Source organism: Geotrypetes seraphini, chromosome 2 (assembly GCF_902459505.1).
Source record: "Geotrypetes seraphini chromosome 2, aGeoSer1.1, whole genome shotgun sequence".
Taxonomy (NCBI): domain Eukaryota; kingdom Metazoa; phylum Chordata; class Amphibia; order Gymnophiona; family Dermophiidae; genus Geotrypetes; species Geotrypetes seraphini.
This window is the reverse complement of record NC_047085.1, coordinates 339,537,815-339,560,342: the sequence shown is the minus strand read 5'-3', so window position 1 is coordinate 339,560,342 and position 22,528 is coordinate 339,537,815. Positions and strand designations below refer to the sequence as shown.

The 22,528-nt window shown below is 42.7% G+C and overlaps 1 protein-coding gene across 3 annotated transcripts in view; it reads left to right on the top strand.

The window, feature by feature from the left end:
- The first annotated feature begins 1,666 nt into the window (after positions 1-1,666).
- The window catches only part of LOC117353854 (cytochrome c oxidase assembly factor 1 homolog), a 127,554-nt gene continuing 106,692 nt past the window's right edge, over positions 1,667-22,528 (top strand). The window contains exons 1-2 of one of the 3 annotated variants that reach the window (XM_033930292.1): positions 1,667-1,818; positions 12,172-12,364. In XM_033930292.1, the coding sequence (XP_033786183.1) occupies positions 12,331-12,364 (34 nt within the window). In that variant the 5' untranslated portion in view covers positions 1,667-1,818; positions 12,172-12,330. The other 2 variants (XM_033930293.1, XM_033930291.1) reach the window with 2 other exon arrangements.

Sequence of the window (22,528 nt, the reverse complement as noted above, 5' to 3'; positions counted from 1 at the left end):
TTCAAAAATTGATCAACAAACATTCAAAGTTTCAAGAAGAGACTGTCGAGATTAAATAATAAGTCTGCCTGGTGGGCATGTTAGTTTTTTAATGGATTTTTCAAAGTGGTTTTTTTTTATGTTTCAATTTCAAATTGATTTTGAGAGATTTTCCAAATAAATAGGACTGTTGAAATTCAATGCTATTGACGATGTTTTTTATTCAATATATTCTTTTAGTTCAATAAATTCTTTAAAAATACAAAATCCACACTTGCCATAAATGGACCCAACATAGGGGGATAGGGACACAGGGCCTGACAAAGTTCCAACACCAAGGTATGAAATACTGTAGTGGGAGTGAGTTTTTGTTTTCAGGTGATGCTCAGTATGAATGGCATGCAAATTATATCCATGCTATTCGGGTGGAGCAGCCCGGTAAAATGGGGAGGAACTGTGCCTGGTGGGAGACAGGCAGGGATCCCCGGTGGCACCTGAGGCTTCTGTGGATGGGTTGGTTTTGGGGGAATAGGGGGCACAAACTTGAAATATGGGGGCACTAACTTGGGACATAGGAGGAAGGGAATAGAAAGGGAGAATTGATGGGCATGAGTGTGTGAGTGAGAGATGGTGCACATGGAGAAAGGAAAATTGGGCATAGAGATAGAAGAGTGAGGTAGAGATGCATGGGGAATAGAAGGATGAGAGGGAGAAATGTTGGATACAGTGGTGGAGAGGGCAGATTGAAAGGGATGCAAGGGGGAGAAATGTTGGACGTTGTGATGGAGGGAGAATGTATCATTGTGCTGGAAAGGAGTATTAGAAGGAGAAATGGGCATGGGGCCAGTGGACAGTGGTCTGGGGGATGAGAGAGGCAGAAATGTTGGATGTGGCAGTAGAGGGGGTGGGAGAGATGCCTGGATCTCTCAAGACAGATGGACAGGGAGACAGACAGAGGGAGACATATTGCCAATAGGAGTGGAGGAGAGAAGAAAAGTTGGACTTATGGAGAGAGAGAGAGAGATGTTGGTTGCGGAAGGGAATGGGGTCCGGAGGAAAGGAAGCATGCAAGAGGCAGAAAGAAATACTGGATGCACAGTCAGAAGAAAATGCAACCAGAGTCTCATGAAATCACCAGACAACAAAGGTAGGAAAAATAATTTTATTTTCAATTTAGTGATCATGTGTTTTGTGAATTTATATCTGCTGCCTACATTTTGCTCTATATTTATCTATTTTTCTATAGTTGTTATTGATTGCATATTCTAAAGTCATCTGCCTTGACCTCTTTGAACCCCCCCCCCGAATATAAATAATTAACATTTTCTGTGCATAGTGTGCTTTGTGTTTTTTTTAAAAAAAAATTGTGGTTACCATTATGTATTAATAAGATTAAATTGTGTGTATATGAAAAATGGATGGAAGAAATTGCATTGCAATTAGTACCTTTATTATGGGGTGGGGTCTCGGGCAGAGCTTGGGCAGGGGTACTCAGTTGGTATTTGTTAGGCTTGGGGGTACTTGGCTTGAAGTTGAGAACCACGGTACTATAGGATGTACAATCATCAATACAGCACAGCCTGATTTAGAGTGCCAAACTCAAACTTGGATTATCCCTCCCTGGCCACACATGAGGAGTTTGCTCCATATCGGGGTTTTCATCCTAATAGCTTGCACCAACTATACCACACTTGAAGTCCCCAGCACGCAGAGCAAATGATGCAACCTCAGTACATGGTTGCAGAGAGCTGAAAACAGCTGAGCAGGAAGTGACTGAGTCACGCGGCGTCTGCACCTGCAGGACGGGGGCTTTGCAGACACAGCACACCAGCACCGCGAGTAAGTTGTAAGGCTGCTCTTTCTCCATAGCACTGCTTGCATGTAGCTCGGGGAAATGCGAACCTCTCGCAGGCATATTAACAGCTGGTTTAATGGCAGCGTGCACTGAGCGGTCCTCCCACCACAGTCTCGCGAGAGATAGCCGGGACTGGGCCTTAGAGGGCACAGCTGTCTTTCGTGCTGCCCGCCTCCTAGTCCTAAAGTTCCGATTTACCAAGGCCCAAGGTTTGTTAAAGATCATAAAATGGCTGCGAAATTGTTTACGAAAATCTGAAAGAATAGATTAAAATCAAGAAGTGCCACAGGCAAGCATTCGCATTCCAAGCAGGTGTTGTGGTACTTTGCTCTCGCTGCACGGTGAGTGTCTCATGGGGTACCTGCACATAGCCACTTGACCTGTGATTTATTGCTTTTTCCAGGTTCCCAGCTTTCACATCAAAGAAGTTTGGCTTAGAGAGAGGCATGTATGCTTTAAGAAAGGATAAACTGTGTATGTATTTGTACTTCGGAGATAAGCACAGCTCTTTTTGTGGTTATCAAATATATAACAAATAAAACAAAATAAACATTTTAAAAAAATTAATGTAACCTAGCTATAAGTGGTTTCTTTTTGTCAAAAGAGGTTGACTGGCTGTGAGATCAGGAGAGGGAAAAATAGATGGGATCATGGGATGGGGGAAGTTTTTGCTAGGTACTTCTGACCTGGCAGCAGTTGGAAACAGGATACTGAGCTAGACCATCTAGGTCTGACCTAGTATGGCTATTCTTTTGGGAGCACAAGAAATATAATAATAATTCTGGTGCAGTAGGTGTGTCATTCTGGACAAGGGGGGGAGAGGGGGGTGCAATGATTAAAGCTACAGCCTCAGCACCCTGGGGTTGTGGGTTCAAACCCACAGTGCTCCTTGTGACCCTGGGCAAGTTACCTAATCCCCCCCCCCCAATTGCCCAGGTTCATTAGATAGATTGTTAACCCGCCTGGACAGACAGGGAAAATTGCTTGAGTACCTGAGTAAATTCATGTAAACTGTTCTGAGGACTCCTGAGAGAGAGTATGGTATAGATCAGCAATGGCGAACCTATGGCACGCGTGCCAGCTGTGGCACGCGAAGGCCTTGCAGCTGGCACGCGGGAAGGTCCACAATTAAGATATGCGGCGCGGCGGGAGGCGAGTGTGCCAGTGTCTGCTTTGCAGCTCACCTGGCAACAGGGCCGGACTGGCCATTGGGAGGACCGGGCATTGTCCCGGTGGGCCGTGGCCCATCCTCCTGTGCTGGCTGCAGTCCTGTGAGTGGATGTTTAGCCTGCCTGTCTTCCCCTTAGTATCCTATGAGCCAGGCAGTGTGTGAGGGGGAAGTGGGGGGGAGGAAGAGAAGCTTCACACTGAGTCTGTCACAGGAACTCAGTGAGGCTGTAGTGTGACTCCACATGTGACATCTGTAATCAGGAACAGTTCCTAGTGCTCCCATGCTAGAGAGGTGAGGATATGGGAGGATGTTAATGTGTCTAATAATGTGCTCCTCTGTAAAAACCTCTGTATCTTCCATGGGGGACATGCTAAATTCGAGGAAATAAAAAAGCTGCTTATGATGATTGCATAGAGAAGTTCAGTAAGCTGAGAGGAGAGCTGGGCTCTCTGTGAACAATCAACACACTAATCCTCTGTGCTGTAGCTTATGGAAAACTCAATATAGCAAAAAACAGTAAAGTGTATATGTGGCCCTTCACAGTGCTTTTGTAAACATCATAATAAAATAACAAAGGCTCCAATAATGAAAAATAAAAGTCATTTTCCCATACACTCAGGTCACCTCTTAATTAGTTGTTATTGTGATGAATCCAATGTTGTATAATCATTAATGCGATTAATCCAGTTTGCAGGTTATTTTATTTGGGGAATCGCAGTCACTTCTCCAATACATCAAGACTACAAATAAAACATCTCTTCTTAGTCCTCTGCTGTCACATAAACCTCCAGCTCACTAAGATTGGACATTGCTGAGCTGCCTCTTGTTATCCGGATTTTTCATTGTAAAAAGCGCGGACCCCGTGGTTTGGTTTTATTGATAAGCGAGAGATTTGTGGCCTGCTTGGAAGAAGTTAGGCTATTCATGAACAAAAAGGGGGAAGACTATCCTCAACTCACCAACATGGCCTGGCTTACCAACATCGTGTTCTTTACAGATTTTACTAACCACTTTAATGTACTAAACAAAAAATTACAAGGCATGGGAAAAAGAGCAGAAAGCATGTTTAGTGACATCAAAGCTTTTGAGAGAAAATTGCATGTTTTTGAAAAAGACCTTGAGAGTGGACAGGTAAAATATTTTCCCAACCTAAAAATACATTTGGATAATTCTACAACATTTGTGGACAGTCATAAAAAACACCAGGAAATCCACAAAGCATATTCCACCATTGTAGCCAAAGCAAAGGAGAATTTTAGTAAAAGATTTTCTCAGTTCCGTAAGATGGAGACAACCCTTTCATTTATAACTTCCCCAGAAAAGTCCACATTTGAAGATCTTGATCTTTCCTGCTTACAGTGGTTGGATATTCAAATTTGGAAATGGAGCTACTGGAATTTCAAGAAAGCTCTATCTGGAAAAGTAAATTCAATGACCTGCGTGCGGCTCTTGAACGTATTGAGTGTGAAAGGGTGACAAATGAAATCACTGCTAGCAGTTCTGAAAATGAAATCCTAAAAGCGTGGAATTCTCTGCCAGACAATTTTAAGTCCATGAAAGTACTTGGGATTGCTCTTCTTACTTTGTTTGGGTCATCCTATGCTTGTGAGCAGCTGTTTTCGGCTTGGAATCATATAAAATCTGATGCTAGAAACAGATTAACGGATGACATGAGTGCTGCATGTGTTGCTCTGAAATTAACGCACTATGAGCCAAGGATTGACAAGTTATCAGCATGCATGCAACAACAAAAATCACATTAATTTTTTTCAGAGCATGCCCAATGCATATGTTTACATGAAGCAGTGTTTTCAGTTTGCAGTTAAGACACTTTCTAAGTTATTTAAATATTATTTAAAGATGTTATTTAAAAAAGGGACTTTACATGGCCCTGTTGTATTCCAATCTGGAATTTCCAATAAAAACGGTTGGTTTAATTGAAAGCTCTTTTGTTTTCTTTACATCATATTAGAAATGTAATGATTTAACTATTTTCTAATTTGATTGTAAATTTTACAAAAAAACATGTATAGACTCTTTGGGAATACACACTGAGTCTTGACACAGTTAACAGTTTTAAGAAGTTTATCTTTTTTTTTACTCAGGATACATTTGACATGTTATGTGAATAATACATTTAAAATATATTGTGTAACTGAATCAAATTCTTCCTAAATTCATTAAATTGAATGAAATCATTAAAATATTATAAATTGCCAATAAATTGAAATGAAAACCAAAGGATTGTGAATCAAATTGATTCTCTGACAATACAAAGATTCCAACCTTTAAAAATGATGTTACATAGTTCAGGCAACTTTATAAAGAGTTTTTAGATACTAAAATCTTGTTATTAAGGTTTAATTGACTTGCTGGCACTTTGAGGAAATTCTTTGGTTTTGTGCGGCAGTTTGGGCACTCGGGCTCAAAAAGGTTAGCCATCACTGGTATAGATAAATAAATAAAAATAAAATAAATATTCCCATGGCTGTGAGCCATATACTGAAGGAATCCACTCCAGATTTTTTTTCTGTGATCCTCCTACTTCACTGGGAGCTCTATTGCCACCTGCAGTTTTTCCTTTCTGAAGGTGAGCCGGAAGGAGTGTTTCTGTTCTGCTCTCTCCTCTTCTCTTATTCAGTGTTTGTGCTGACTCTTGCAACTTCTAAGGCCAGATGGATCTGTAAGGCCATTTTGGCAGCCTACATTGTCTGTGGGAAACAGTCCCCTGTTTCTGTTAAGGCACATTTGACTAGATGTGTAGCTTTGTCATGGGCAGAGGTTAGGGCAGTCTCTCCAGTGGAGATTTGTAGATCTGCGACTTGGTCCACTTTACACACATTTGCAAAAATTTATAGGGTGGACATTGCGGCAAGAGAGGGTTCTGCCTTTGGGTCCTTGATGTTATGGGCTGGCGCAGTCCTCCCGTCCTAAATTTCTGGGACTGCTTTTGTACATCCCACATGCCCAAAATGACACACCTATTGCACTGGAAAAAGAGATTGTCTTCTCCAAGTTTGTATCTTAGATGCCAGTCAGCCCTTTGGGCCCAGAAGAATTTTGTATAATATGTTTATAGTCCCTACCGGGATACTACCTTAGTTCCTTTGATGCTTTTGTTGATTGTTCCTTGTTTATTGAGTGTTCAAATATTATATTTGAGAGAATAATTGATTTGTTTGGGTACTTTCCCAATTTTTGTCCTTCACATAATTGCGATGGGGCTCTTTCATGCTTGGGTACTTACTGCAGGTGGCAGTAGAGCTCCCGGTGAAGTAAAAGGATCACAGAAAAAAATCAGGAGTGGATTCCTTCTGCATATGGCTTGCAGCCACGGGGAGATAACCTGCTTGTCCAGAATGACACATCTATCTACTCACTGGAAAATATATTATCAAGGTAAGGACATAATCTCTTTTTTTTAATAGGCAAAAAATCTGAAAAGCAATAAAAATATTAAGGTAATTATTTCTCTTGTGTTAAAAGTTTTGACTGGTGCCCGGTACATCGCCAAATTTACTTTTGCTTGTTACAGACTCCATATAATATTGTTTCCCTTACCCCTGAAATGTGAACCATGTCGGTTCTGATATATTTGCATAAGTAAAGTTTTATTAGTTTTGTCTTTAAGGTTTCTTTACATTTCCCTGGTTGGCACTCCTCTTTTACTCCACTTTTTGTTTTGCCCAAATTGTCTAACATTTTTACTACCCAGAAATAAGATTGCAGTCAAACAAATAAGGTAGAAATGGACACATGAAACATGAGATTGATTCTGATAAGAGACACCTGAACAAGTCCTATGTTTGTAAATTGATTTTTGTTAAAAACTTTGCATATTGTATTTATTTAGTACATAGTAAAGGTTATATTTAACAGCATTTCTATATTAATGACCATATGTATGACGTAAGTATGTATGTGGGATCTCTTAGGGAGAGGAGGAGATAGTGGATACTTGTGTGGATGGGCAGATTGGATGGACCATTCGGCCTTTATCTGCCATCATGTTTCCATAAGAACACAGATTAGTATAGAAACAGAGAAAGATGAAAGCAGATAAAGATGAGTTATGCAATTTGTTTGGGATGGAGGGGTGTGGGTGCAGAATGGGGGATACACATAAGAACATAAGAATAGCCTTAATGGGTCAGACTAATGATCCAAGCCCAGTAGCCCGTTCACACGATGGCCAATCCAGGTCACTAGTACCTGGCTAAAACTCAAGGAGTAACAATATTCCATGCTACTGATCCAGGGCTAGCAGTGGCTTCCCCTATGTCTTTCTCAATAACAGACTATGGACTTTTCCTCCAGGAAATTGTCCAAAGCTTTCTTAACACCGGCTACGCTATCCGCTCTTACCACAACTTCTGACAATGCATTCCAGAGCTTAATTATTTTCTGAGTGAAAATAATTTTCTCCTATTGGTTTTAAAAGTATTTTCCTGTAACTTCATCGAGTGTCCCCTAGTCTTTGTAATTTTTGACGGAGTGAAAAATCGATCCATTTGTAGTCGTTCTATTCCTCTCAGGATTTTGTAGACTTCAATCATATCTCCCCTCAGCCATCTCTTTTCCAAGCTGAAGAGCCCTAACAGTTTTAGTCTTTATTCATACGAGAGGAGTTCCATTCCCTTTACCATCTTGGTCGCTCTTCTTTGAACCTTTTCTAGCACCACTATATCTTTCTTGAGATAAGGAGACCAGAATTGAATGCAACACTCCAGATGAGGTTGCACCATAGAGTGATACAGGGGCCTTATAGCATTCTTACTCTTGCAATCATCCCTTTTTAAATAATTCCTAGCATCCTGTTTGCTTTTTTGGCCACCGCTGCACATTGGGCGAAAGGTTTCATCGTATTGTCTACGATGACACCCAGATCCTTTTCTTGGATGCTAATCCCTAAGGTGGACCCTAGCATCTGGTAACTCTGATTCAGGTTATTCTTTCCAATGTGCATCATTTTGCATTTGTCCACATTAAATTTCATCTGCAACTTTGATGCCCAGTCTTCCAATTTCCTAAGGTCTGCCTGTAATTTTTCACAATCTGCTTGCATATTAACAACTTTGAACAGTTTAGTGTCATCTGAGACAGGTTTTGATGTCAGGAGGAACAGACCTTTTGTAAAACAGGCATCAGTGTAAAGCTGAAGGACTGATCTGCATAGATGAGATGAGATTTTATTCAGAATGTTTGGAATTTGGAATTTGTTTTGGGGATAGCAGCACTTATCAAACTTTCTGTGGCCACAGAAAATGTGTAGTCCCCCAAAAGTGTGTGCTGATAACATCTTTATTGAGGGCCCACCCCAAATAAATTATGGGATTGTAACATATTTGATAAGCCCTGTTATAGAGAATATGAACTGTATGAAGATGGGAGGGGGGCAGTGGATATGATGTATGTTTGTGTGAATGGGAGGGATGGGAGGAGTGAATGCAGTGTTTCCAGATACTTTTTTTTATAATCCTGCCAAATTACCTTGAAAAATCAATGTATGAGGGGGTGCTAAAGTTCTCAGCCCAACTAACTTCAGTTGAAACAGTCTCCATCGAGGGCTATATACTTAGTCCAACGAGTTTCCACTAGGGTTTTATTTTTAGTTGATAGAGATAGGACTAAGATTGGTGGGCCTACTGGACCACCAGGCAATTTAGTTAGGTTTTTTTTTTTTTTGGGGGGGGAAGGGTTCACTGGACCAGCAGGAATTTATTTTTGACTGGGGGGCAGGAGTCAGGAGAGATCCGCTGGACATGTCTCAGAAGCATTCCGAGCCTTTTACTGACCAATGATTAACACTTACTGCAAGAATAACAAAATCACTTGTATATGGACACAGCTGTAACAATATCAACTACCGTATTTTTCGCACCCTAGATTTAGAGGAGGAAAACAAGAAAAAAAAAACATTCTGAACCAAATTCTCCCTGCCAGGCTCTGCACCCAATCCCACACTCCTTACCAAGCTCTGCACCCTGTCCTCCCTCACTGCCAGGCTTTTTACCCTGTTCCCCCTCTGGTGATTTAGTGGTAGGCCGGGACAGGGCAGGCAGGCCTAGTGGCTGGCAGGCAGGTAGGGGCAGGCAGGTAGGCTGGCCTCCCCCTCTCCCCCAGGCCTCCCCCCACCAGGCAGACAAGCAGGCAGGGGGTTGGGGCTGGGTATTCGCTCCATAAGACGCACCCTTATTTCCACCCACTTTTTTTGAGGAAAAAAGTGTCTTATGGAGCGAAAAATACGGTATATCAAAAAAATGCAAACATGCTGTTTATAAGTATTGTTGGGAACACCATTCAGACAAACACAACTGAGATGTGTAAATTATAATAGATAAGGTGGAGAAAAACAGACCTTAATATTCTGGTTCTTGATCCTACAAGGTGCCCGTTGGAACCCGCATCTTCATGGGTCTGTAAAAAAGGTCTTAACAAAAATAGTAATCATTCACACCAGCTCTTTTGGAAGGGGAAGATATCAACCCTCGGAGCACCCCCTAATGGGCTGCTCCTGGATCAGACTGTCCCCCTCTCCTTGGTATGCCACTGCTCTTTACTATGTTAAAATTAGGCTCTCTGGATGTTTGCTTGAAATTAAAAGTATTATATTCTGTATTTTAACTATGCTTATTTGCTATAGGGCTAGGATTTGCTTTTAACCTGCAGAGGGAGACATTTCACCATGCTATTTAATTCTGTTTGGAGTCCATCTATGCTTTCAGCGTACAATGAAATGGCTCTGTAATCAAATAAGGCTTATGTACTGTAAGGTTAATTTACTCCCAGCTGAATAGTGACCAGATTCCATGTATTTTGTAAGTGGCCATAGTTGCAAATGGGAATACTAAGTCACTATTTCTTTTTTTTTTGGAAGAGGATAAAAGGTATTCAGGTGGGCGTGAAAGGTAAAGGTATCCACACTGTTGCATTTTTACTTGTTCCCAAAAAGGGGCAGGATCTGGGTGGGGAGAGGTCAGGGAAAGAAAATACCCATGGAGCTTTCATTTTGAAAGTAGTTTTGCATACTGTATCCAGGTAAACTGGACTTGCTGACCTCTGCCAGATGTTTTCCCCCAAGACAGATCTAGGTAAAGGTGGTGGCTTGAGTATATAATCCTTATTGGATTCCATTTTAGACTCCACCCACAAAAATTTATTTGCCCACTCAGGGAGTGGGCCTAGTGGTTAAAGCTGCTGCCTCAGCGCTTCGAGGTTGTGAGGTCGATCCCAGCCTGCTCCTTGTGATTCTGGGCAAGTAACTTAACTCACCGTTGCCCCAGGTTCAGTTAGATGGTGAGCCTTTCGGGCCAGATAGGGAAAATACCTAAGGGCTCCTTTTACGAAGCTGTGTTAGCGGTTTAACACGCGTAATAGCGTGCGCTAATTTTCTGGCTGCGCTAGCTGCTACCGCCTCCTCTTGAGCAGGCGGTAGTTTTTTGGCTAGCGCGCGCTAAAAAGGTGCATGTGATAAAACCGCTAACGCGGCTTTGTAAAAGGAGCCCCGATTACTATTCAGGGTATTGTAAACTGCCTTGGGTGAATCTCCTTCATGAAAAGGCAGTTAATAAATCCCAATAAATAAATAAATGAGATACATTAGCCCTCCTTAGGCTCATATATAAAGCAGGATATGTACAGGTAGAGTCCATTCCAGCTACATACCTTAACTCCTGTTATCTTCTGTGGTGGGAAGAATGGCATTTTTAGTGCCTTTTCAGTGCTGCACAAACAAATATCGGGATTGAGATTTGACATGGTTCTGTTTCCAAAAATTTCTCTGCATTCACCTGTCTTTTGGAAAAGCTTTATATTTCTACTGTTTGATTTGAAAATGGTTTAAATGTTGTGCAATTGCCATGTTAGTCCACCTTAAAGATAATTTAAACAGAAAAAGAAAATAAGATGCACTTTTTTGGGACTAACAATGCATTTTTTGATTAGCTTTTTTAAAGGCAGAGCCTTCAGGTCAGAAATGGACAAAAAAATGACAAAGATCAGAATATATGTGAAACATCGAAGCATTCCAGTGACCAGAAAGGGCAGGAGTGGGGGAGATATAGGAGAGATGAATGGGTGATTGGGACAAAGCAGTATAATTTTATGGTGCATGTAATAGGAAAACTAGATTTTTAAGAAGTTCTTTATTTGTGTCAAAATGCATCATCTTAACTTCAAAGCTCTTACATTCCTGGATTGTGTTGAAATTTCCTCTTAGTTTTCTGATCATAGTCATTGATAAAAGTGTTCTTGTCTTGGGAAGTGCTCTCCCACAGAGCTGTCAGCCTGGTTAGCCCTGGGGGCAATGTCTCCAAGTATATATGTTGCACATACCATGATAGGAATGAACCTCGCTCCTAAGCCAAGGTATGTGGAGTATGATCACAGTCCTTTAAATTTACTGCTAACGCTTGCTGTAGCACTTGAATTGTGCCAAGGAGAGCTTCCCTCCGGATTCTGTAAGATGTTACTTATGTAGGCAATTTGGGGCAAATTCTAAAATCGGCGCCTAAGTTAATTGAAAAACGCTGTTAGAAATGGCAAAAAAAAGGAAGGCTAAAGTGCCTACCAGCGCCTTAATAAAAGGGGCCAGAATCGCATTTATGTAGGCGCTTTATGGCGCCTAACACCACTATGGGCGTGGCTAATGCTAGAAGTGACATTAGGCACCATAAAGTTACCTGTGTAGGCACGATTCATGGCTATAGATAGGCGTCGGAAATGTAAGCCTAGAAAATTCCGGCATACATTTTCGGCACCTATCTATCCCGGAGGAGACGGGAGGGACTACTGCTCGACTAACCAGGTGTCTCGGCAGGCCCGGCAGAGGCCTGCAACAGGTTCGGGAGGGGTCAGTGCTGAACCAACTATAAACCGACACCCCATTTTTGGGCCCCAAAATCTTGGTTTATGTTAGAGTATTTATGATACTATTTAACACACCCAGGGCCGATGCTCAGCTTCATGCTTACCATGGGATATATATGCACATAACAAGCCAAGCAACAGGGTTAAGCACGAGTTTAAATTGTGCTGTATACATAGTCACACACCATTCAAATGAATGCAAATGAGGTAATTACGTATACCATGGAAATGCGAAAAATGAAACAGTGGCCTGTCAACATGCAGTTACTGAAATAATTTTTTTCCTTTTTTTTGCCAGGTCTAGGCAGCATAGCTCGACCAGATTCTCTAGCCTCATTAGCTTTCTGAACCAGCGTCCTCATGTTCCTACCAAACCCAACCTGACACCTGAGTTCTCGTGGCAGCCAATGAGCTAGTGGCTCTGCAAGGGCAGGAGCAAAGGAAAGTCACTCCTGTTATGATTCACTGCTGGACCACCAGGGATACTAAAGGTATGCGGGGGAGACGGGAGGGAGGTTAAAAATCTTAGAATTGGCTGGGACAGGAGGAAGGAGGGAACCCTCCTGACTCGGCCATTGCTGGACCACCAGGTCTCAAGGCAGGCCCGGTGGAGGCCTGCAAGTTATCAGGACAGAGGGGGTACAGAGTACAGAACCTGGCAGGGAGGGAATGGGGCTGGTTGCAGAGACTGGCAGGGGAGTGAGGGAGGGGGAACAGGGTACAGAGCCTGGCAAGGCACTACCCTTGAATATTAACCCCCTGGTTTATATTCATGTCAACCATTTTTCCTCCTTTTTTTTTGGGGGGGGGGGAAAGGTTACCTCGGGTTATATTCGGGTCGCTTTATATTTGAGTATGTGCAGTAATCCTTTCTTGAGATTATTTTGGGATTGTAGCCTTTCGGTTTAAAGCAGGGATCTCAAAGTCCCTCCTTGAGGGCCAGAATCCAATCGGGTTTTCAGGATTTCCCCAATGAATATGCATGAGATCTATGTGCATGTACTGCTTTCAATGCATATTCATTGGGGAAATCCTGAAAACCCAACTGGATTGCGGCCCTCAAGGAGGGACTTTGAGATCCCTGGTTTAAAGGATTCAGTCAAAGGGCAGAACATACATTCTGTGTTATGTTGCTTGACTGGGTAATAGACCTTTTTGTATGTGAAAGGGTGGAAGCTGGAATTGTGGTGGTAGCTGTGTAAAGATATTTGGATATATCCATTGTTGATAGAAACTGTGGTGTCTAAAGTTGACTTTTTCTGTAGGTTTTCCATTTTGAACTGGATTGAAGGATAAGATGTTTTTAAAAAGAACTGTAAAATTATTTTGTTTGATAATCTTCTCCTTCTGTCCAAATCATGGAAATGTCAATATCCCAGTTGTATTTAAAGGGTTTAGTTTGATATGTATCCAAAAATATATTTCAGTTCTGTCATGAAAAGGTTGGCATTGTAGATAGATGTCATTATTGAAGTAGAAGTAGCTGTAGATTAGGATGAATTTGATTAATTTTGTAAGTTTCCAGTGTATATTAGTGGTTCGGGGTAGATGCATTTAGAAAATTTTCACATGCTCATAAAAAAGAGAAAGAAGGTATTGTCATATTTCTGTTTGTTAATCCATTATGTTCTCTGCGATAGCACAGGGATCAAAAGTTTCTTTAGCATTTTATGCTCCTCCAGAGTGCATCAAATAATATTTTTCTGCCTTGGGGGGAGGGGGGGTGCATTGTTTCTAAAAGTTGGCTGGCACAGTAAGTTAATTAAAACTCTGGTAGGCTTGGACTTCACCACTGAGCAGGGCCCAGATGTCTTAGGGGGATGTTTGGCCTGTGCTACTCTAGTACAAAACAGGTCTTCCTTCCTTCCTCTTCTAGCTTTTTGGCTGGTGTAGTTTGGGCTGGGTATTTTTTTTTTTTTAAGATAAGCAGAAGGCTTATCTGGAATGGCAGTCCTGATTTTATTTATTTGGTTTTATATCCTGTCCTCCCAGAAGAGCTCAGAACGGGTTACAAGGTTGCATACATAAAAAGTGTATTTATACAAATAATAATAATAACAGTTTTTTTATATACTGCAGGACCGTGAAGTTCTATGCGGTTTACAATGATTAAAGAAGTTACAGATAGAGTGGAATCAACAAAGTATAGACTTGGTGATTGACAGTTCTAGAGATCATTTGTTGAGGGCTAGGATTGTATGGGTTGGTTTCCTAAGTATTTCAGGAACAGATGTGTTGTTAGACATTTTCTGAATTCTCTGTAGGTAGTAGGCGCGAGTAATTGTTCTAGGTCTTTACCCCACAGAGCTGCTTGATGTGAGAAAAGATATTGGTGATGACTTTTAAATTTACAGCCTCTGACCGGTGGGGAAACAAAGTTCGGGTGTGAGCTTCGCCTATGTTTGTTGGTTGAGAAAGAGAAAAGTTCTGTTAAGAGAAAAGAGAAAAGTTCAAGTACCTTGAAGCAAAAACAACCAAACTTGAATTTCACACGTGCCTCCATCGGCAGCCAGTGTAGAAGTCGATAGGAAGGTGTTATGTGGTCAAATTTCTTCAGTCCACAAAGTAGTCTGACCGCTGCATTTTGTACCAGTTGCAGTCGCCGCATATTCTTCTGGGGGAGTGCCAAGTAGGCGATGTTACAATAGTCGAGTTGACTCAGTATAAGGGATTGTACCAGAATTCAAAATGATGAGACATCGAAGTAAGCTCTGATGGACCGAAGCTTCCAGAGGGTGAGAAAGATTTTTCTAATCAAGGAGTCTACCTGGTCTTTCATGGCATGACAGGAGATTGTCCGACAAAGGTGGTAAATATAGTTAACAAAGCATGGTAAAACATGGTATGGTGAGATATTACAAGTGTGGCTAACCTAGTATGACACTATAGTATGACACGTAATATGATAGAATCTAGCAGGGGAACCTAGAACGTAGGCACGGGATGGCTAAATAAGACTCCTAAAAAAAGGATTTTTAAATATGTTATGTCACAAGCATATAAGATATATAATTTAATCTAAATTCACATACACTCAGAATTGTGTAATATGACCAAGAGCTGGAGTTCCTATAGTTGAACCTACCATCAATCACTGTGTATGGGATTGTGAAAAAAGTTTTAATAAAAGTGCTATTCGAAAGGTAAAAAAATCAGAATCTAACTAGACTCCACCCCCAGAACACCCCCAGCATATCCGGCTTTAAGTTTGCCTATTTTCAGCAAGGATGACCATTAAGAGCTGCTGAAAATGGCCGGATATCTAAGACTAAGTAAGTTAACAGGTGTGTAGCTGTCTCCAGCCAATTAACTTACTTTGAATATCAGTTGGACTGTTTCCAGTGTAGGGTCTGAGCATGCACAGATGTTTAAGGCCCTTTGTGTCCCGCTCTTCCCAAAACAGGAAGTTCAGGGGAGGAGGGCCCAGGCAGGTCTTGAGTATCCATGCACGCTGAAGGCCCCAAGCTAGCAAGCGAGTCTTTTTTTATACTCAGTATCTACTGCCCCCAAATTGTGGCTCCCTAGCAAAATCAGTTTTATTTTTGCATGACCCCTATACATCCCCAGAATTAGCCCTTCTATTACTAACCCCTGTGTTACACCCCCACATACAAACACCTCCTACAGGACCCTTTTCGTGGTTCAAGCTATTTCTAACATTTTTTCTTATCCCCCCCGAGAGCCTTCTGTGGAGGAGCAAGAAAAAGGCTGCATTTCAGGCTGCAACCTCCTCCTCCAGGTCTCAAGGCTAACTATAGTAATTGAACTGCAAGGCTCTAAGGCCCAGATTCACTAAAGATAGTGGAGTCAATCGCTGTTGGCCAATTTTAAAACAGCCAATTAAAAAAAATTCCCGACTCAAACCGATTGAGTTGGAGCAGAGCCCCGACAGCAGTGACAATAGAAGCAATAGCCAATCCTGGACAGGAGAAGCAATAACCAATCAGGGACTTCCTTAGGCTACTCCCTAAGGAAGTCCCTGATTGGCTCAGGCACCTCAGGCCCCTCCCAAGGGTCCTGAGCCAATCAGGGTCTTAGGCCCCTCCCTGTGCATCACTACCTAAATGTCCCTGATTGGCTCAGGCCCTTCAGGTCCCTCCCAAGGGAGGAGCCTGAGGCGCCTGAGCCAATCAGGGCCTTAGGCCTCTCCCTGTACATCACATGATGCACTGGGGCAGGATCTAAGGCCTCAGATGCGTCGCGGGAGGTATTGGAGCAGGAGGGACTGAGCACTCCTCCTGCTCTGTTACAGGTATGGGGAAGGGGATGGGGAGGGAACTGAGAACGGGAAGGGGGCGTCTGGCAGGAGGGAGTTGGCAGCCCTCCTGCCTTTGTTTTTTTGGGGGGGAAGTTGGGAATGGAACAGATGGCAGCAATGGCAGCGGGCATCGGCTTGCGGGGAGGGGGGGCATCGGCACGGGTTTAAACCACAGGCTCGCAATGCGAGCCCGTGGTTTTAAAGGGCAGGAGAGTTGGTAAGGAAGTGAAGCGACACGTTCTCAGCAGTCGCTTTACTTCGGATCGGCAAGCCCAATCGGTGTTCCATCTTCTGTGTAGTGAATCGCTGCCTTCCTACTTACGCTTGCCATTTCCCCTCATTTGCATGTGCAGATCGGATTGGGTGTGGATCGGCTCGGGCAGAAGGTTAGTGAATCAGCTTGGGGTCGGAGAAGACTCACAAACTGGTCGGGACACGATCAGTGAGTTTAGTGAATCTAGCCCTTAGTGCAGAATTCTACAGTGAAGAGGAGGAATTCTGCAAATGCTAAAGCACAGTAGCACAAAACTCCCCACTGTAGGATTTCTCATTGTCAATTATTCAGTGTTTGCACTCATACCCATTCATTCAGGAGATCAAACTATTTGAGGGGGGGGGGGGTAGGTTTGAGAGAGTTTTGGTGGAATGAACACATTAGGGGTTGTGAGAGCAGTGGGTGGGTATGTCTTCCAGGTGTTGTTTTAGAGAGCACTGTGTATGTGTATGGGAGGACTTCAGAGAGATTTATGAGGGTCTGTGCTGGAGGGGTTTGTGAACACTATGGCTGAACTTTATGGAGGGGAGTTGAGAGGGCATTGGGGATATGTTTGTTGAGGAGGCCTCTTTAAAAAAATGAATGGATAAAAAACTGCGGGAACATTGTTGGGGAATGGGGAGAAGCTAAAAGAAAGCTAAGGGGGAGAGAGGTTCCACCTTTGAGAAAGGACAGAGAAAACAGGTTTGAACCCGAAGGGAGAAAAAAAATTAAGCCTAAAGTGGATTCCTAGCTAAACTGGGGAGAAAGATTACTGGTGGGGGGTGGGGTGGAGGGTGGTTGTCTGGCCTAAGCATGAAGACATTTGTGGGGGGGGGGGGAACCTCTACATAAAAAATATAAATAAATGCATAATTTTGCAGAATGTTCATAAATCATAATCCTCCCCGGGAATAAAGGACTTAGTTATATAGATAGCTTGCAGTCGAATACTGATAGGCTACCAGCATATAAGATGGAGGTGCATAAATTGCTCTGTCTCCCCCCTGCTGGAAGGTGGGAATATTCCTACTGGTCTCGCAGGACTCAAGGAACAACAGTTAGCAAGTAAGTCATATATGTACTTTTTATTATTTGAGGTTTGGGGGTCTAATAATGGATGGGCCCATTCATGAAACACGATTGCTTAATAAGTACTCAGGCTATTTGTTCATTTTGGCTTAGCAAAGTCTTTTTTTATTTTATTGCTAAAATGGATAAATTGCCAGAAGCCTCTCTAAATATCAAGTGTGAATACACAGTCTGATAAGGCAAGTGAAGAAAGAAATGAGGTGGTCGGACATGTTACAGTTCGCCAGGCAGACTTAATGTGCTTGGTGTTCATGAAACACCACGTCTTTGTTATTAGGTACTCTGGTAGCTCACCCTATTGAATTAATCATGCTTTCAAAAATTGTACTGTACGTAGCCTGAAGCAAAACTTCTACTGACTGAGCACTTCCCTTTAGAGTCATGATACAGGAAGTGGTGAAGTTGTGACTCATTGCTGGTGCATGTCCTCCTTGACTCATAAACTGGGAAAGCCAAAAGGGACCAATAAATAAGAAAATGTAAGTTATTTTAACAGTTTCACACTGAGCCATACGTCTATTTTACTGAAAAAGTGCAATAAAATTCTGAAAGCAAATTTTCAAAAGCGTATACAGGGTTCAAATACTGTACCACAGTGGCAGTGTAAGGTACACAATCATCTTGTGTGCATTTTGTGCAGTTGCCTTTCAAAGGCAAACAGCACAGATGGTTTTCCTTCAGGCAAATTTTCAAAACATGCATATTAAAAGCACCCGTGTAATTTGCATCTATGCAGACCCTTTGGAAATTGACATTGCTTCTGTTTCCAGCTGAAATCTTTTAAACTGTGCCCCATAGCAGCCATTAATGATATGAACAAAAGTTTTATTATTTAATTTAATTAAAAATATTAGTATACTACAGTTTCTAAACTGACTGATGGTAATATAAAGAAATAAAACAAAAAAAACAAAGGAAATAATCTGATACCTTTTGTATTGGACTAACTCAATAATAACTCATTTCGTGCTATACATTCCCACTAGAATAACCAGAAATTGTAATCTTTTAGCCTGTCCAAGGATCACTGGTTGTAAATACAGGTCCTTTCTGGATAGAACTTTCATGTTTCAAACAAGTAAACAGCAGTCTTGGTTAGGCAATTACATCAATGGAGCCAGGTTGACTTATGGCGCATTTCGGAAAGAAATTAAGACTGCATTGTTTGACAGATTCATCTCCTAATCAGAAATCATTATAAAATTAATAATTCCATACTGATTATTTTTGAGAAATATGTTGTATTTTTGCTATTGTATTCTGTAATTCGCTGATTGTCCAGTTCTCTTCAGTGTAAACCGCCTAGAAGTCGTAAGATTGTGGTGATATAGAAAAATAAAGTTATTATTATTAACTCAATGCATTTTATGATGAGCTTCAGATGCAAAAAAAGCAAATGTAGACAAATATTAGAAATCCTTGGTAGTTGAGTGGTGAACCGGAGCAGAAGCGGTTTTCCTGCACTCCTGTCCTGTGCTGAGCCACATGCTGAATGGCTGCCACGAGATTTCAAAGGTACGTGGGAGAGGCAGGAGGGAGTTAAGTCGTCGCAGTCGGCCGGGACAGGAGGCAGGAGGGTTCCCTCCTGTCCCGGCCCACTCCTAGACTACTAGGGATTTCAAAGATACGCGGGGGAAGCGGGAGGGAGATAAAAGTCATCGTAGTCAACCGGGACAGGATGTGGGAAGGATCCTTCCTGTTCTGGCACACTGCTGGACCACCAGGGTTTTCAAAGGTATGCAGGGGAGGCCTACATGGCATCAGGAGGGAGGGAGAGTGGACAATGTACAGGGCAGGAAGGGAGGGAGGGGGACTGGGTACAGAACCTGGCAGGGCAAGGCAGGTCGCTTATTAACCCACCTCCCCCGGTTTATATTTGAGTCAATGTTTTTTCCTTCGTGGGGGGGGAGTAGATTACCTCGGTTTATAGTCAAGTCTGCTTATGTTCGGATATGAAATGTGACTGCTGTCCTTTAGTGAACATATTTAACATTTCTTCTGTTCTTCACTATGAATCATAACATTTTAGTGATGTTGCAGCACATTAATTCATGTATATTTATCACGATCAGAATTCCATGACAGAGGCAGGCCGAGTTGGCCTTGATTTTTCTTCATTACACTTTGAATACAGTGGCCTCGGCTTTGATTACATTGATTCCAAATCGCTGCCGATTCCGAGTGGAGGAGTAGCCTAATGCTTAGTGCAGTTGGTTGAAGCCCTAGTGAATGGGTTCAGTTCTCACTGTGACTCCTTGTGACCCTGAGCAAGCCCCTTAACATTTTATTGTTCCAGGTACAAAAACTTAGAGTGTGAGCCCACTAGGAACAAAGTACCAGTATATAATATATGTAATATGAAATCCTTGGTAGTTGAGTGGTGAACCGGAGCAGAAGCGGTTTTCCTGCACTCCTGTCCTGTGCTGAGCCACATGCTGAATGGCTGCCACGAGATTTCAAAGGTACGTGGGAGAGGCAAGAGGGAGTTAAGTCATCGCAGTCGGCCGGGACAGGAGGCAGGAGGGTTCCCTCCTGTCCCGGCCCACTCCTAGACTACTAGGGATTTCAAAGATACGCGGGGGAAGCGGGAGGGAGATAAAAGTCATCGTAGTCAACCGGGACAGGATGTGGGAAGGATCCTTCCTGTTCTGGCACACTGCTGGACCACCAGGGTTTTCAAAGGTATGCAGGGGAGGCCTACATGGCATCAGGAGGGAGGGAGAGTGGACAATGTACAGGGCAGGAAGGGAGGGAGGGGGACTGGGTACAGAACCTGGCAGGGCAAGGCAGGTCGCTTATTAACCCACCTCCCCCGGTTTATATTTGAGTCAATGTTTTTTCCTTCGTGGGGGGGAGTAGATTACCTCGGTTTATAGTCAAGTCTGCTTATGTTCGGATATGAAATGTGACTGCTGTCCTTTAGTGAACATATTTAACATTTCTTCTGTTCTTCACTATGAATCATAACATTTTAGTGATGTTGCAGCACATTAATTCATGTATATTTATCACGATCAGAATTCCATGACAGAGGCAGGCCGAGTTGGCCTTGATTTTTCTTCATTACACTTTGAATACAGTGGCCTCGGCTTTGATTACATTGATTCCAAATCGCTGCCGATTCCGAGTGGAGGAGTAGCCTAATGCTTAGTGCAGTTGGTTGAAGCCCTAGTGAATGGGTTCAGTTCTCACTGTGACTCCTTGTGACCCTGAGCAAGCCCCTTAACATTTTATTGTTCCAGGTACAAAAACTTAGAGTGTGAGCCCACTAGGAACAAAGTACCAGTATATAATATATGTAAATCACTTTGACTTATTTATTAGGATTTATTTACCGCCTTTTATGAAGAGATTCATGCAAGGTAGTGTGCAGAAGGTCATACCACAGAAAAGCAGGTTATCAAATTCATGGCCCATATGTGGTGCATTTTCACAGATAAGCTACTGACAAAGAGCTAGAAACTAGAGAATGACACGGGGAGAAATTTGTCCCCGTCTCTGCGGGAACTCATTTTCCCGTCCCGGCGAGTTCTTTTCCTGTCCCTGCCCCATTTCTGTAAGCTCCGTCCTCATCTGCACAAGCCTCAAACACTTTAAAATCATAAGTGTTCGAGGCTTATGCAGTTAAGGCAGAGCTGACAGGAATGGGGCAGGGACAGAACTTATGGGTACAGGACGAGGATACTGAGATCCTGCGGGGACGGGGAAAAAATTGTTCCCGTGTCATTTTCTACTAGAAACCTTAGATTATGTACATTAATTTCAACAAAGCAATGGGTTGCTACAGTAATCTACAGTAATCTACAGCAATGGGTTGCTTTCACCTACATGTCCCTTCCTACATATTCTTCCTCTCTGTATACTATAGCAATAGCAGACAGCAGCAAATGGCTAAGAAATCCTCTTCACCTCCCCCTTCCACCAATGACATCCGGCTGTTAGATGTAGCAAAATACAACGGAATAACAATACCTGCATTTATTAATTTATTTTTAAACTAGTCTTTAAGCCCGTTACATTAACGGGTGCTAGAATAAATGTCTGTCTCTTTGTCTCCTTAGCCGCTGTCTGTCTTTCTTTCTCTCTCTCTTAATTCTTTCTGTCTGTCTCTCCCTGACCCCCCTGTCTGTCTTTCTTTCTCTCTCTCTTAATTCTTTCTGTCTGTCTCTCCCTGACCCCCCGTCTGTCTTTCTTTCTCGTTCCTTGGCCGTTGTCTGTCTGTCTCTCTGGCCCCCTGTCTGTTTGTCATTCTTTCTGTCTGTGTCTCTCCCTGGCCCCTTGTCTGTCTTTCTTTCTATCTCTCTGTCTCTCTCCCTGGCCCACCCTGCCTATCTCTCTCTGCCCCCCTTCCCCCCCCCCCCCGAGAAAACCAAGATTGCTGCCTGCCCCCAGCACACCCCTCCCCCAAAGCAGCCCCTTTTCCCTCTCCCCCTCCACTTCCCTGTGCAGCAGTAGCAGTTGGACGCCTCGCAGCACTCGGACACCCTCCTGCCGTTGCTCTCGCCACCGCTCAAACCACCGCAAACAGCTGTCTATTAATACTAAAATTTAAAAGAGCCTAAAAGGCAGAAATAAATGCAGTGAGATTCTAAAGACATCTTTAATAGCAAAGATAAATATGGAATCCGTTTAATCTCAGTTCTATCAGGATAGGCACAGTTGACAATTCCAGGCCTTCACTGAGTCAAAAATCTTCTAAAGTCCTGCCCAAGATAAATGGGAAAGCTCTGCCTTTTAAGTTGGGACAGATGACTTTTTTTTTTTAAGATGGTCATTTGGTTTATGCTTTTCTAATTTATTCCATCTGACAAACTGTCACAAATGAAATTCACGTTAGAGAATAAAATTTCTGGACGGTGAAGTGGTGGCATACTTCACCTGTTTAATTTTGAAAAAGGGGGGAGGCAGGCAAGATTAACACACGCTCATGTAGCTTTACCTTTTCCCCTGGTTTTTGAAAATAGTCATGAAACTGCTCTAGGTGGGGTATTTGGCCTAACGCGCCTTACCGTCACGCCGTACTTGAGCGCGATGCCCTACAGCGTATCGCCG